This window comes from Rhinopithecus roxellana, chromosome 21 (assembly GCF_007565055.1).
Source record: "Rhinopithecus roxellana isolate Shanxi Qingling chromosome 21, ASM756505v1, whole genome shotgun sequence".
Lineage (NCBI taxonomy): Eukaryota > Metazoa > Chordata > Mammalia > Primates > Cercopithecidae > Rhinopithecus > Rhinopithecus roxellana.
This window is the reverse complement of record NC_044569.1, coordinates 9,750,882-9,764,652: the sequence shown is the minus strand read 5'-3', so window position 1 is coordinate 9,764,652 and position 13,771 is coordinate 9,750,882. Positions and strand designations below refer to the sequence as shown.

The window sequence follows — 13,771 nt, the reverse complement described above, 5'->3', positions numbered from 1 at the left end:
GCAGCGCGGGCCTGGGGGGAGGCCTTCCCAGCGTTCCAGCTACACCGAGCGCGCGGGGGCGAAAACATGTGCATGGTGTTTGGGGACTGTGCGCATGGGGGTGTTTTCACTGTCAATCAGGGTTCTTTTTCTTATTTTGAACCTATTTTCATGATGCACTGAAATGCTTAAGTTTAAAATTGCCTACGGAGAATTTTAAGACTAAAACGACACTAAGTTTCTTGTGTTAACTATAAATGCGCGTCAGAGTGAAAGCCGAGTAGGGAGGAGTGAAAAGGGGGAAAAGGGAAGAGGTAAGAGGAAGAAAAGATGAAAGAGCCGACGGAAGAGGGAGGGAAGCGGGGGCGGGCAGAAGGGAGGAGGCAGGAAAAGAGCAGCGCCGGTTGCGTGAAAGCCCCGCGCGCAGCCCCCAGCCGAGACCCGGGCGCGCGGTCCTCCCGCCGGCAGGGGGCGCCCACCCTCCCGCCTCCGGCCCCGCGCGGCCCGCTGCCCCGCCCGCGCCTGCGCTTCCTGCTCCTCCTCGTCCGGGATGCTGCTGCCGCTACTGCGGAGTAGCTGTTTCCCTTCCTCCTCTCCCGGCGGCGGCGGCGGCGGCAGCGGCGGAGGCGGCGGAGGAGGAGGGGACCAGGGCGCCGAGAGCCGGCCGGCGGCGCAGTTGCAGCGCGGAGCCCACAGGCCGCCGGAGCCGCTCGAGCGAGCGGAAGCCGAGCCCGGGGCCGACCCCCCGCGCGCGGCGGAGGCCGAGGGGGCGCCGGGGCCCGGGGCGCGCGGCCGGGGAGCGGGCGGCGGCGGGCGGCGGGCCGAGCGGGAGCCGCATGCGTGCATGGATCCGGGCGCCGCGCTGCAGAGGCGGGTCGGGGGCGGCGGCGGCGGCGGTCTGGGCGCGGGCTCCCCGGCGCTGTCGGGCGGCCAGGGCCGCCGGAGGAAGCAGCCCCCCAGGCCTGCCGACTTCAAGTTGCAGGTCATCATCATCGGCTCCCGCGGCGTGGGCAAGACCAGCCTGATGGAGCGCTTCACCGACGACACCTTCTGCGAGGCCTGCAAGTCCACCGTGGGTAAGGGCGCCGCGGCGACCCCGGGCCGGGCCTCCTGGCGCACGGGCGGTTGCCCTTCGCCCCAGGGGCTTCGAGTCTCATCAAGCCTGGGAGACTTTCAGGCGGGGGTGGGCCTCTCGGTGAAACTAGGGGCGGGGGTCTCCGTGGAGGGCCCTGCATCCCGATCCCAAAGCCTGGCAGAGGTTTTCGTGCCGCCTCCGTGCAGACCTGCCCTTGGCCCCCGGCCCTGCCTCAGAGGTCCGGGCAGCCCCTGGGGCCTGTGGGGGCGGCTCTCCATGGAAACTTCGACCCTTTGCGTACTCGCCCAAGAAAAGGCTGGGTTCGAGTGGGGCACAGGCAGGCAGGGGAGTGAACGCCGAAGGCCCCGGCCCACCAAGGCCAGCGCGCGCCGTCTACCGCGGGTGTGATCCCTTCGCAACCAGGGCAGTTTTCTTATTTTGAACCCATTTTCAAGAAGTAATGAAGTTTCAAGTCACCTATGGAGAATGTTAAGACTAAAACTACAGTAAGTTTCTCATGCTAGCCATAAGTACGGGGCAGAGGAACTTCAGCTGTATTTATCCATGACCTCAGACAACCCGGTGACTGGCGGGCGTGGGGCTGATTCCTCCAGTGCTGCTGTTTTCGGTGAAGGACAGGAGTAAAGTAAATACAGGAACGCTCGAGCGTCAAGGAGGGGAATGGCCGCGTATCTGAAATGGAAACTGCAGGGGAGATTGTTTTAATGAAGTCGTGCTTAGAGGACTTGACATTGAGATTGGTCAGTTGGATGTGGGTAGCAGTTGCTTCTGTGGAAAACCTTTAAAAGATGTCCAAACTAGGAGAACCCCGTTCTTTAAAGGGCAGTCACCTTCTGTGACAGGAAGGGAGAGATTTCCCCAGGGGCGGCCCGAGAAACTGAGTAGTCAGGAGGTTTGATAGACAGAATTAAAAGTATAATTTCATGTAATTCTATTTATTAATAGTGTTATAACCAGTGGTAGTTCCAAGGCTGTCAGTACGATTTTGAGATGACTTTGTTTGAAATTGTCATGTAACAAAACAGTACTACATTTAAAGTGTCTTATTGGAAAATTAAACCTGCAATTTTTGTGTTGTCTTTTTTGTTTTGTTTTCAAGAACTTACTTCCCTTAATACTTTTTTGGAATGGATCATTTTGGAAATATTTGTGATGTCTGTACCATATATTTTTAAAATGTTGGCATTGGGTACATGATATTAAAATGAGTCGCATAACTATACCTGTTTCAAATATCCAGTCTTGGATCATACAGAGAATAGGGAGTTGTTAAACCATCAAATGAGGGTTAGGCTGTTATGTTAGTACCTGACATAAATAAAGTAGGGTTAAATTCAATTCAGAATTGTCGATCTTTTATGGCTGCGTACTTCAGTATATAACAATGAGGGGTAATAGAGTTGCGCTGTGTGATGAAGAGAAATCAGGTATCCATAGGTGGGTAACTGAAAGCTTGAGTGGATGGAGGGTGAGATGGATGAGCAAAGGTGTGCTTTAGAATGCACAAGAGGAGAGGGGAAGAAGGATTTTCTAAGCCTGGCAGTAGTGGAGCAGCCGCCCACCTCTGGGGAGGGTTCTTTAGGGGACTTGGGAATGGATGCTGCAAGACCTTGACTGCCATGCTGAGGAGAGTGGACCCTATCCTATGGGCACCTGGAACCAAAATCTTCTTAGTAAGGCATTGGCACGAAAACAGTGAAACTAATTTGGCAGAGTTGCATAGGATGTTTGGGAATAAGGAAGAAACCAGGAGGCAAGGAGACCAGGCAGTTTGTTTCTGTGTCCCTTAACAAACATGCTCTTACCCGAGCACATACTCCCTACTGAGTGTGGTTGAATTTCTGTCTTGTTCATTTTTGTTTGCTTCACATGTAGCCTATAATATCTAGAATACTGGAGTACTCTAGTACTCACTGCATGCTTCTAACTGTGGGATGTTCAGAGAATGATCATGGCCCCTGGCCTGCTGCAGAGCATGAAGATACTGTGAGAAAGCTAACCAGCTCCGCTTCCGTTTCTGCTTCAGAGCTGCTTTTCCCTCCACTCATCAGATCGTTTGTTGTGCACCTACTGTGTGTTGGGTGTTGTGCTACCCAGTGGGGATTCAGTAGGTAAACAGGACATGGGCTCTGCCCAGAAGTGGATCGGAGCTTCTGGGAGCTGCATGGCCGCTTGTCAGGGCAGTGACAGATGTGTGTGGATATTTGGGAGCACAGTGAAAGCGTCTCCAGTTGGGGCTAGGGATGAGGCCTAGTCGGAGAAGGCTTCCTTGTCATTGGAATGTTTGAAGATAACTTTGTTCCTCTAGTTCCTTTAGAAACATGCAAATTAAATATGGTACCGAGTGTGGTGTAGAATTGTGGTTGCCTCACCTGAACCGTGACCGTTTGAGCAGTTAGCTCACAGTGTTCGTCCCAGGCTGGTTTTTCTAGTCTGATCTTCGTGTAGTACAGTGAATTCCATGTAGAGCAAGAGTCTCTTCCACAGTGGGAGTTTTCCTGACCCTGTCAGGGCTTATGGATGTGTGCTGCTTGCAACAGCCGTCTGGGAAAGACGGTGAGCCCCACAGCATGGCCCAGAGAAGAGTTCCCGAGTGTGCCTGGACCAAGACAGGTCACTGAAGTGGTAGTAGTGTGTAATTCCGAGGCTAGGAGAGTGTTTCCAGTAGGTGCCTTTTTATTTTTATTTATGTATTTATTTTGAGACAGAGTCTTGCTCTGTCACCCAGGCTGGAGTGCAGTGGTACGATCATGGCTCACTGCAGCCTCGACCTGCCAGGCTCACACAGTCCTCCTGCCTCGGCCTCCTGAGTAGCTGGGAGTACAGGTGCATGCCACCAAGCCCGTTTTTGATTTTTAGTAGAGACGAAGTCTTGCTATGTTGTCCAGGCTGGTCTCAAACTCCTAGTCTCAAGCACTTGGCCTCTCAGAGTGCTCAGATTACAGGCGTGAGCCCCTGCTCCTGACCAGTAAGTGCCCTTTTAAAGTAAATGGGATTCATTTGAACTTTCTATAAAGGATCCATAGTGGAAGTCCTTAGGGATTCGAGATGATGAACTATTATGTACAATTATAAATGAAGAAAATGTTGATTTTTTTTATTGTTAATCATATCAGAAACTGGTTTAAAAGATACACAGAATTCACAAGGGTATGAAAAACTGAGAGATTGTGTTTACTATTTGGCCTATTTAATGGAAATTGTCTGATGGAATTGTCTCTTGTTTTCAAATGGGATTTTGTTTTCATGGAATTTAATTAGTCTGATTATAATTTACAAGTTCTTTTTAAAAGTACAAGAGTAGCTTTTCAAAGTTTGAGAAACAGAAAAAGTAATTGACTAAAGAAATTGACAACTAAGGTGCCTGGGCCACTGTTTTTCTCATAGCAGTGCCTGTATCACAAGCATGCATATCCTCCATGAATCTGTGTGTGCTTTCGCAAGTTGACATTATTACTTCCTGAGTGAAGCTGTAGAAACCATTTCTATCTAGTAATGCTGAATTCTTGATCTTGATTCCTTCTGTTTGACTCCCACTAGTTATAGCATAAACAGGTAAATATGCTTTTTTTAAAGTATATTTCAAAAAACAACTCCATAAAATTATATATCTGTCTATCTTTGTTTTATTTCTATGTTACTGTTGAAAGCTGTTTAATTTTGTTTAGGTTGAAATGGTTTTACTTGTTAAAAACCTACCCCCACCTTGCTCCAACAGCATTGCATGCTAGGAAAAACACTAGAGTAATAAGAAATGTGGATTCTTGCTCCAGGCTCTGCCACTAACTCGTTTGTGACTTTGGATAAGTAATTTAGTTGTCTGTGCATATAAATAGAATATTGTATTAGTAGTCACTGCTACATGGTGAGCACTTAACTGCACCAGCAGAAGGCCTCGTCACAGCCCTGAAAGTTATCCCCATTTTACAGATGAGGAGCGAAGTCTCACAGAGTCAACAGCCATTTTTTTCACTTTCAACATTTTTATTCTGTTTGAATATAAATACAAAGTTTGTTACAGCTTCAGATAGATATATATTTATATATACTTAGGTAAATATATGAATATATGCACACACATGGTAGATAAACACAAACATATGAATGTATGTATGTAAATATTAATGTATACGGACAATATTTTTCCACTTTTTAAAATATAGAGCATATACTAAGAATGCAGATGTAGAATTAATTGACTTCTGTTTCACTTAGTAGCATATCAGAATAAAACATAGCCATACCATGTTGTTTATATAAACGTAAAGCTTCAGGTTTCAGGCCTTGTAAATAAGCTGACAGTAAAGCTGTGTGGTACATGCTGTCCAGGTTAGCATATAGGGCCCTGCATTTCTTCTTGGTGTGCATGGACTATTTACATTTACCATTTTGGGCATACCTTAATGAATCGGTAGCTGCTATTTAGATAATTGGTTGATTGGAATCACCTGTACTGAACTAACTGGCTAATCAAATTCACCTGGATTAATTGGCTGATTGAAATCACCTGGGCTGAGTGAATTTGGTGGTTTAAAATCACCTGTGCTAAAGTAATTGTCATATAAGATTCACATCAGCTGAGCTAACTGACTGATTAGTATCACCTGGAATAAGCTAGTTGGCTGTTAGAAATTACCTGGGCTAATCAGCTGGGTTAGGCCAATTTGCTCATTGAGTCACAGCCATTTTACGGATGAGGACGCGAAGTCTCGCAGAGGTAGACATTTATCTGCTGCGGGTCGGGGCCAGGGCTGCAAGTGAATTCTTTTTAACTATCTTTCTGTCTGTTCCTTAGCTAGATTGACTTTGCTGTGTTGAAAATACTGATGGCTCACACACATAAAGGTCAGACGTGATGGAGCCCTTTCCTCGTTTTAGAATTTGGTTCTTGTTACAGCACTGCCAAGATAGTGGTGTAATTATCCTATGGTATTAGTGAAACTGATTTTCTTTAAGTGTGTCCCTGTCATTGCTTGTCACTTGCCTTTTGAATATTAAAATAATGCTCCAAGAACTGCTTTTTAATCTGTATATTCCATCATTCAAATTCAAATGTCTTAAGCCTTTTACATACCAAAATAGGTATATTTGAATACAGGAGAAGTCAAAGTAAGACAATCTGACCAGAATTCTGATTTTTCTGGGTAGTAAAGTTTCCCTCAAAATGGCTGGAGGCCAGGATAGGATTGCCAGTTCTTTATTTTGCCAATTTAGAACGTTTAAAAAAAAAAAAAAAGACTTAAAATGACTTTTAAAAATTAGGAAAGATAAGATATCACAGTTTAAAAGTTTATTTTTTTATTATTATTATTTTTGAGATGGAGTCTCACGCTGTCACCCAGGCTGGAGTGCAGTCGTGCGATATCTGCTCACTGCAAACCTCCGCCTGCCAGTTTCAAGCAGTTCTCCTGCCTCAGCCTCCCAAGTAACTGGGGTTACAGGCGCTCACCACCACGCCTGGCTAATTTTCGTATCTTTAGTAGAGACAGGGTTTCACCATGTTGGCCAGGCTGGTCTCGAACTCCTGACCTCGTGATCCACCCTCCTCAGCCTCCCAAAGAGCTGGAATTACAGGTGTGAGCCCCTGCCCCCAGCCAAAACTTCTTTAAATTTACCTTCATTTTTTTCATTGTGCGGCAGTGCTCGAAACTTCACAGCCCGGCCCCCTTAAAGGATGGCAGCCCTTTGGTGAAGCCCTTTAACTCGGCTGCGGGCCGCAGTCCTGTGTACTCTCTGCCTGACTCCCCTCTAGCCTGTGTTGACATGAGGGTGCACTCAGGATGCCCACTTTTGGGGCCTTGGCCTGAGACTGCTTGCGCTGGGGAAGTAGGGTGGTGCGAGCGAGTCTGTTTCTTTGGACCTGCGGTTGAGCTGGCAACAGAATGGAGAGGTCCGAGAAACAGGTGAGTGTGAATCCCCTGCAGAAATGCTTTCTGGGGGTCTGCCCTTGAATGTTAGGTGGCGTGACAGGTCAAGTGCAGTCCACTAGTGTCTTCACCTGGAAATTGACTACTTGTACTTTATTCTGGAAACTTAGGGCAGAGATTTTTGTTAGAAAACCCAGAATGAACATCTCATACTGGATTTAAATGCTTAACTGTGTATTTTATTTTGCTTTTCTGTATTTGTACACAGTCTTCTAAGCCATGACCAATCTGCCCATGTTTCACTTAAGAGAGAATTAAGGAAAATCGTCCAGAATTCCCAGTCCAAAAGCCCAAGCTCTGCAGCCCTGCAGTGTGGTTTCGCTCCATCTGGAGAGAACCTCACACAGACTCCCCTGCCAAAATGATGTAACATGATGACTCAGGGATGTGAGCATGAGAGGAACTAACATTTAGCTCTTATACCCACATATGCTGTGTGTTGTGTGATCAGGTTTATTTAATGAACTTAGTGCAAGCTGAGAGGCTTGACAAAACGTCCCCTTTTGTGGATTAAAGTAGCCATCTTTTAGAGAAAGCATGCAGATGTAGTTGGTGTTAGGTTGTTTATGTTGAATCAAAATCTAAAGACCTGGCTGAAGTGCATTCAGCCTTTCTCTCACTGTCTGCACTTACACTAAAGAAGAAAGATTTTATTATGCATGACACAGATCCAGATTCTTAGAGATTGCCTCTTTCCCTCTGCTGTGTGGAATCTGCCAGAAGCCATCTGTTAATGGATCTTGGAACTGGCTGTGGAAGGCAGAGTAGGTTCCTTTGAGAACTGATAGGTCCAAATTATTCTGTATCCTTGGGTGCCAGATACATTGTTCCAAATAAGCGTTAGTTTGTAAAGAAAACAGCTTTGTACAGCAGTCATTCTAAAATAGTTTTAAGCAGCATTTTCTATTTATGTAAGACACCGTCCTGCTCGACCTTCCCCTGGGCACAAAGCTCACACCTGGTTTACCCTTTTCAGAGAGGAGGTGAGTCACGGAGCTAGCCATAATAATAAGTGTTCGAAAACAGTACCTCCTGCTTCAGCTGAGGAAGACGTTGATCGTCCTCCTTTTGTCCTTTAATTCACATCTTTGACTTTTGGCAAGTATGTGGAAAGCCAAAACTACAGACCAAAAACTGTGCCCTTAATTGAGTGTGATTGTTTAAAAAAAAAAAAACTTTTAAAACTGGGAAGCACGACACAAGCTGAGCAGAGCACTGGATTCCATAGAACATGTTTTCCCTCCAGCTCTGACAAACTCCACCCTTTGGTTTCTGGTGCCTGGTTAACCAAACAACCTGCACTTCCAACTCCATGTCAGCACTTGGGCGAAGGAATGGGCCCCTATAAATGAGGAGCTTTGTGTTTTTCACATGCCTCCTCTCCCCTCTTCAAGCCGTGTGTGGTAGGATCTCAACACTTGTCGACTGGCAGTCACACCTGCAATCCAATTTTCACTTTTTACTTAAAAAGTAAAAACATGACGAAACCCCATCTCCACAAAAAAAATACAAAAATTAGCCTGGTGTGGTGGTGCATACCTGTGGTCCCAGCTTCTTGGGAGGCTGAGGCGGGAGGATCACTTGAGCCAGGGAGATGTGCCACTGTACTGGAGATGAGCCGGCAGTGATTGTGCCACTGTACTCCAGCCTGGGTGACAGAGTGAGACCTTGTCTCAAAAAAGAAAAAATGCTCCACATTCTCCTTGGCCACCGCTGTCTTCCCAAGCCATGGTGTTTGTGGAAAGAGATTTTAGAGGCAGGCATAGAGTCCTGCATGTAAGTCCCAGCTCCACGACAGGCTGCCAGCTGTCCTTAGGCAAGCAACTTACCTCAGTGTCTTAACTCAGAAGAAAAACAAAGCGGGATTTACACTTTGTTCACATGTCACAGTATAGGCATAAATGAAGTTAAAATATCTTACATGTCTGGCATAGAAAAGGCAATTTATAATTCTCTTCTCCTGATTTATCCTGTAGATCCGAAAACTCTAAACACTCCATAAAAAAATCCTTACCCTGTAATGATTTACACTGATATATACAGATGGTATAAATTTCAAAATGTAATCACATGTCCTGGATAAAACATAATCTGTCCGACAGTCCCTGCATTTTCATGGATCCGTTCTGAGTAGTAGTGAAGTTCAAGTTTTTTGCATATGAAGAAAATGTTAACAATCCACTGTTTGATCATGAGTTTTTTCTTCTCTTCCCTTTAAATATTCTCCTCCTCTTTTGACCAGAAACTCAAAATAACCTGGTAGCATTTCAGATGGGAGTTTGTCTGAAGCCAAGGAGTGGAGAAGGCCACCTGGTGCAGGGATGGAGTCTGTCCCAGCCAGCCAGCCAGCCATCCAGCCATCCACCCTGTCTTAGTGTTAATTTTATATGCTTGCCTAGCAATGCAAAGTTCTTTTTCAGCCTTGGGTATATGTTCTTAGCTCCCTTCCAGCCTCTACCTCTTGTTCATCAGGTGGGGCTGCGCAGTGCACAGGGAGGAGCACGGCCCAGAGCCAGGCAGCCCAGGTTCAAATCTGTGCCCTCATGCTCACCAGCTTGGTTACCTTAGGCAGTCTGCTGGCTTCCCTGACTTCCGTTTTTTCATCTATAAAATGTAGACAGTAATATCTACCTCATAATATTGTTAATGAATATACATTGTAATAAGTTAATGAAGACCCTTAGAATATTATCTGAAATATAGCAAACACCACAAAAGTTAGTTCTTAATCTTGATTTGTGAAGAGAACACACACCTTTCTGTGGAATTCTCGTACGTATATACTTCCATGAGAGGAACTGTCCACTCGCTCTGCTGGGCTCCAGCCATGCCTCTCCTTGGAGGCCTAGGACCTCCAACTGTCCCTCTGACCTCCCCTCCCTGATGCAGTCCATGATGTCATTGTTCCAGTCAAGTGCAAGGCTGTCTCCTTGTGCTTCTGTGTACAGGGTGGGCTTTATTTGCTGGGGGGGAGTATGCCAACCCTGGAGTGCAGGCGAGGACAGATCTTCTTACACCTGGATGCACGTTTGACACCCTTAGGCCTGGATAAGCATTTTTTCAATGACACAGGGTAACATTAGGATTTTAATAGTACCTGCTTCTGAGTTGAGCAAAATATTTTACAGTTATGGTACTTAGTTTCTATTTAAATCCGTACCACACAGCTTAAATGGGAAAAGCCAGATAATATTCAATAGTAGGATGTCACAAGACAGGTCTACTAGCAGTGAGTTTGCATTCCCTTTTCCTTTTTTTTTTTTTTCTTTTTTTTTGTGATGGAGCCTTGCTCTGTCCCCCAGGCTGGAGTGCAGTGGCGCGATCTCCGCTCACTGCAATCTCCACCTCCTGGGTTCACGCCATTCTCCTGCCTCAGCCCCCTGAGTAGCTGGGACTGCAGGCGCCCACCACCACACCTGGCTGATTTTTTTGTATTTTTAGTAGAGATGGGGTTTCATCGTGTTAGCCAGGATGGTCTCGATCTCCTGACCTCGTGATCTGCCCGCCTTGACCTCCCAAAGTGCTAGGATTACAGGTGTGAGCTACTGCGCCTGGCCACATTCCCTTTTCCTTATATGGGACGAGAATTCATTTTGAGTTCTTCCCTGGTAGGTGGTAGAGTTTGGGCAGAAGACTGGCCTTGTGCCCACGTAACTTGTTTTTAGTGCTAGATTTGCCTGTCTCTGTAACCTCAACATGTTCCTTCATTTATTTTCTCACAACTCACTGAAAATGCTTACAATCCAATCCCTTAGTAGAATATTATATCCAATTTTAGATAACATTGTGTAAGATACATCCTTCGAAGAAAAGCCACTGTACAAAACTTAAGGTCATTATTATAAATTGGCAGTGACATCACAACCACTGTTTGTATTGAGACTTAACTTCAAGTATATGGAAATCCTTCAGCTTCTTCAAAATATTAAGTAAAATCTATGGTCTGGTCCAAACTCCAGATCTTTGGTGGAACTAGGAGAAGTGACGTGGGCATGAAGTAAGAGGGCACAGTCCTCTCAGCCATAGTCCTAGATGTGGACCACAGTGGTGGTTTAGGCTTTTTACCTGAAAGGAGTGTAAAGAAAGAAGTTTCTGCGTATTTTTGCCATTTTCACTTTTGTAACTTCTTATGGCCCAGCAAAAAGAAACAGTCATGTGCAAATGTTTTGCTTAAAGGGGAGCATAGAAATCTTACAAGCACTAAGTCCGGGGATTCCTCCTGCTGTTGCTAAGACGTGTATGTGAAAGACAGCCAGCAAGAAGGCAGAGCGCAAGGTCAGGCGTTGTCTTCACAGCTTGGCTGTGGGAACTGTGAGCCGCTTGAGAACATCTTAAGCGTTTCTGTTTTTTCACCCATCTGACTTTTACTGCACTAACCTTTCACTGTGGGCAGTGGTGTAAATTTGAGTCTAGGTTCTGCTGCTTCTCTGGCCTGTGGTAGGATTATAGGCAAATTACCCTGTCCTCTCTCTGCTCATCATGATGTCTTTATAAAATGAGGGTAATAGTTTCCCCATCACTGGCTGCTGTGAGGCTTGGATATGGAGTATTTGACAGATATCCAGTGTCATTCGTACTAAAGGAAATTAAGGTCAAGAATAAGACACCGGCACAGTTGCTCATGCCTATAAACCCAGCACTTTGAGAGGCTGAGGTAGGAGGATCCCTTGAGCCCAGGAGTTTGAGACCAGCCTGGGCAACGTAGTGAGATGCTATCTCTACAGAAACCAAAATCAGTTAGTGGCAGTGGTGCACTTCTGTAGACCCAGGGACTCGGGAGGCTGAGGTGGGAGGATCGCTGGAGCGCAGGAGTTGGAGGCTACAGTCAGCTATGATCTTGCCACTGCACTCTAGCCTGGGTGACAAAGCCTTTTTTTTTTTTGACTCAAGGGGAAAAAAAAAAGAAAAGACTGACTTAAATAGAGCAGTCTAAGACCTTTGATAATAGTGTAACTCTGTGGCCTGTGTGCTTTTCGAAAGCATTGTTAAAATACTTTTAGAAAGACTTCCATAAAATTGGTAAGCCTAAAGAAAAGCAAGCTCCTCTCACCAGAGTAATTCACCTAGTAGACCAGTTCTCTGTCTAAGGGAATGGATGGAGAAACTGTTACCATAATCCTCTGGGATCAGTGTGTGTAGGGAGAGGCTGTGAGCAAGGATGGCTGCCCCATCCTGTGAGGAACTGTAGGAGAAAAGAGAGGCTGTGTTGCCGCACACACTCATATTTCTCCCGTGTGCTGGGCACCCCTACGTTCACTGCTTCCATTCCGCACCTGCTACTCAGATGCCTTTTTTTTTTTTAACTAATCAGTCCTGAATTTCCCGATTTTTTCCAAAAATAAGTCACATTTCTTCTTATATATACAGCATTTGATGGAGAAGAAGGAGCAATTTCCAGCCATCAGATTTATTGAGTTGTCGTTGTGTGCCAGGCCGTGTCCTAGACTTTAGGGGGCTGAAGATGACTGCATCCTCAGAGGGTAGGCACACAGCCTGTGGGGGAGGCCAGCAAAGAAGGAACGATGTGATGTGGACTAGAAGAGAGTTCAGGGCCAAGAACTGGAACGTAGATAAAGACAAGGGTAAAGGCGGTGCAATCAGAAGAGTTCAGATGGGAAATCTAGGGCTTCAAAGGGTTCTGGGCAGACAAGGAGGTTCTCTAAGAAGAGAGAACAGCAAAGAAAGACGCTCTGCCAAGTGCCTGGTGTGTGACGTTAGGTCAGTGTGACAGGTTTTCAACGGCAGGGACTGTCGCCATCAGCTGAGTGGCGAGGGCTTGTTGCTTCCTCTCTTAGTCAAGATACCTGTAGGAAGCCGGTTTTCAACAGGGTTGGAGACAGCAGTGAAATCGCCACCCTCTTTGTCCCTTGGTTGTTTGTAAACATTTCCTCTTCTGTGACAGGAACTCTGTTGATTTTTCCTAAATAATCTCCCAGATATTTGAGGTTATTGATGACTTTTTTCCTTTTATTGAGGATCATTATCACTTCTCTGACATCCCAATATTAAAAATAGACAATATTAAGGGATATTTTTGACTTTTAATGTAAGAAAGTTTTTAGAAATGTTTAGTTGTGTACTTTGATACAGGTGTATGTTTCTAAGCCAAAAATTGGATTACGTTTCCAGTCATTGCAGGCTGCGTAATGGCTGTGAGATACGGTATAGGTATAGGGTATTTCGTGTAAGAGCAAGGACTGTTTGAAGGAACTGGTTTTACTCACGGAACCTGGGTGCTTTCCTGTTGTGTTGTTAATTGTCATTCAGTCTACTCACTGTAAGATAGTCTTCATTTTGGCTAAACAGATTCTTTTTTTCTTTTGTTTTTTCCTTTCCAACTTTTATTTTAGGTTCAGGGGGAACATGTGCAGGTTTGTTACATGGGTGAATTGCATGTCTTGGGAGTTTGGTGTACAGATGATTTTGTCACCCAGGCAGTGAGCATAGGACTCGACAGGTAGTTTTTCAGTCCTCTCCCTCCTTCTACCCTTCACCCTCAGGTAGGCCCCGGTGTCTGTTCCCTTTTTGTCTGTGAGTACTCAGTACTGAAACAGGTTCTTAGCCCTGTTTACTGTCAGGTAATCTTTGCTTTGTTTTCCTATTAGAGCTAATAATGTGTTTATAATGACATAGTGATAATGTTACCACTTATTTCCTGATTTTGAATATTAATGGCCTAGCCTTTTATTTTTATTCATTAAATTTTGTGGTTACAAAATAGTCCTAGTGTAGGACTGCTGGAGTTGGGTAAGTTGCTCAGGTTGGTTGG

General features: G+C 45.6%; 1 protein-coding gene across 1 annotated transcript in view; it reads left to right on the top strand.

Moving 5' to 3' along the window:
• The first annotated feature begins 528 nt into the window (after positions 1-528).
• Positions 529-13,771, top strand: part of RAB12 (RAB12, member RAS oncogene family) — a 28,622-nt gene continuing 15,379 nt past the window's right edge. The window contains exon 1 of the mRNA XM_010373444.2: positions 529-1,055. Coding sequence (XP_010371746.2) covers positions 530-1,055 — 526 coding nt within the window. The 5' untranslated portion in view covers position 529. The remainder of the gene's footprint in view (positions 1,056-13,771) is intronic.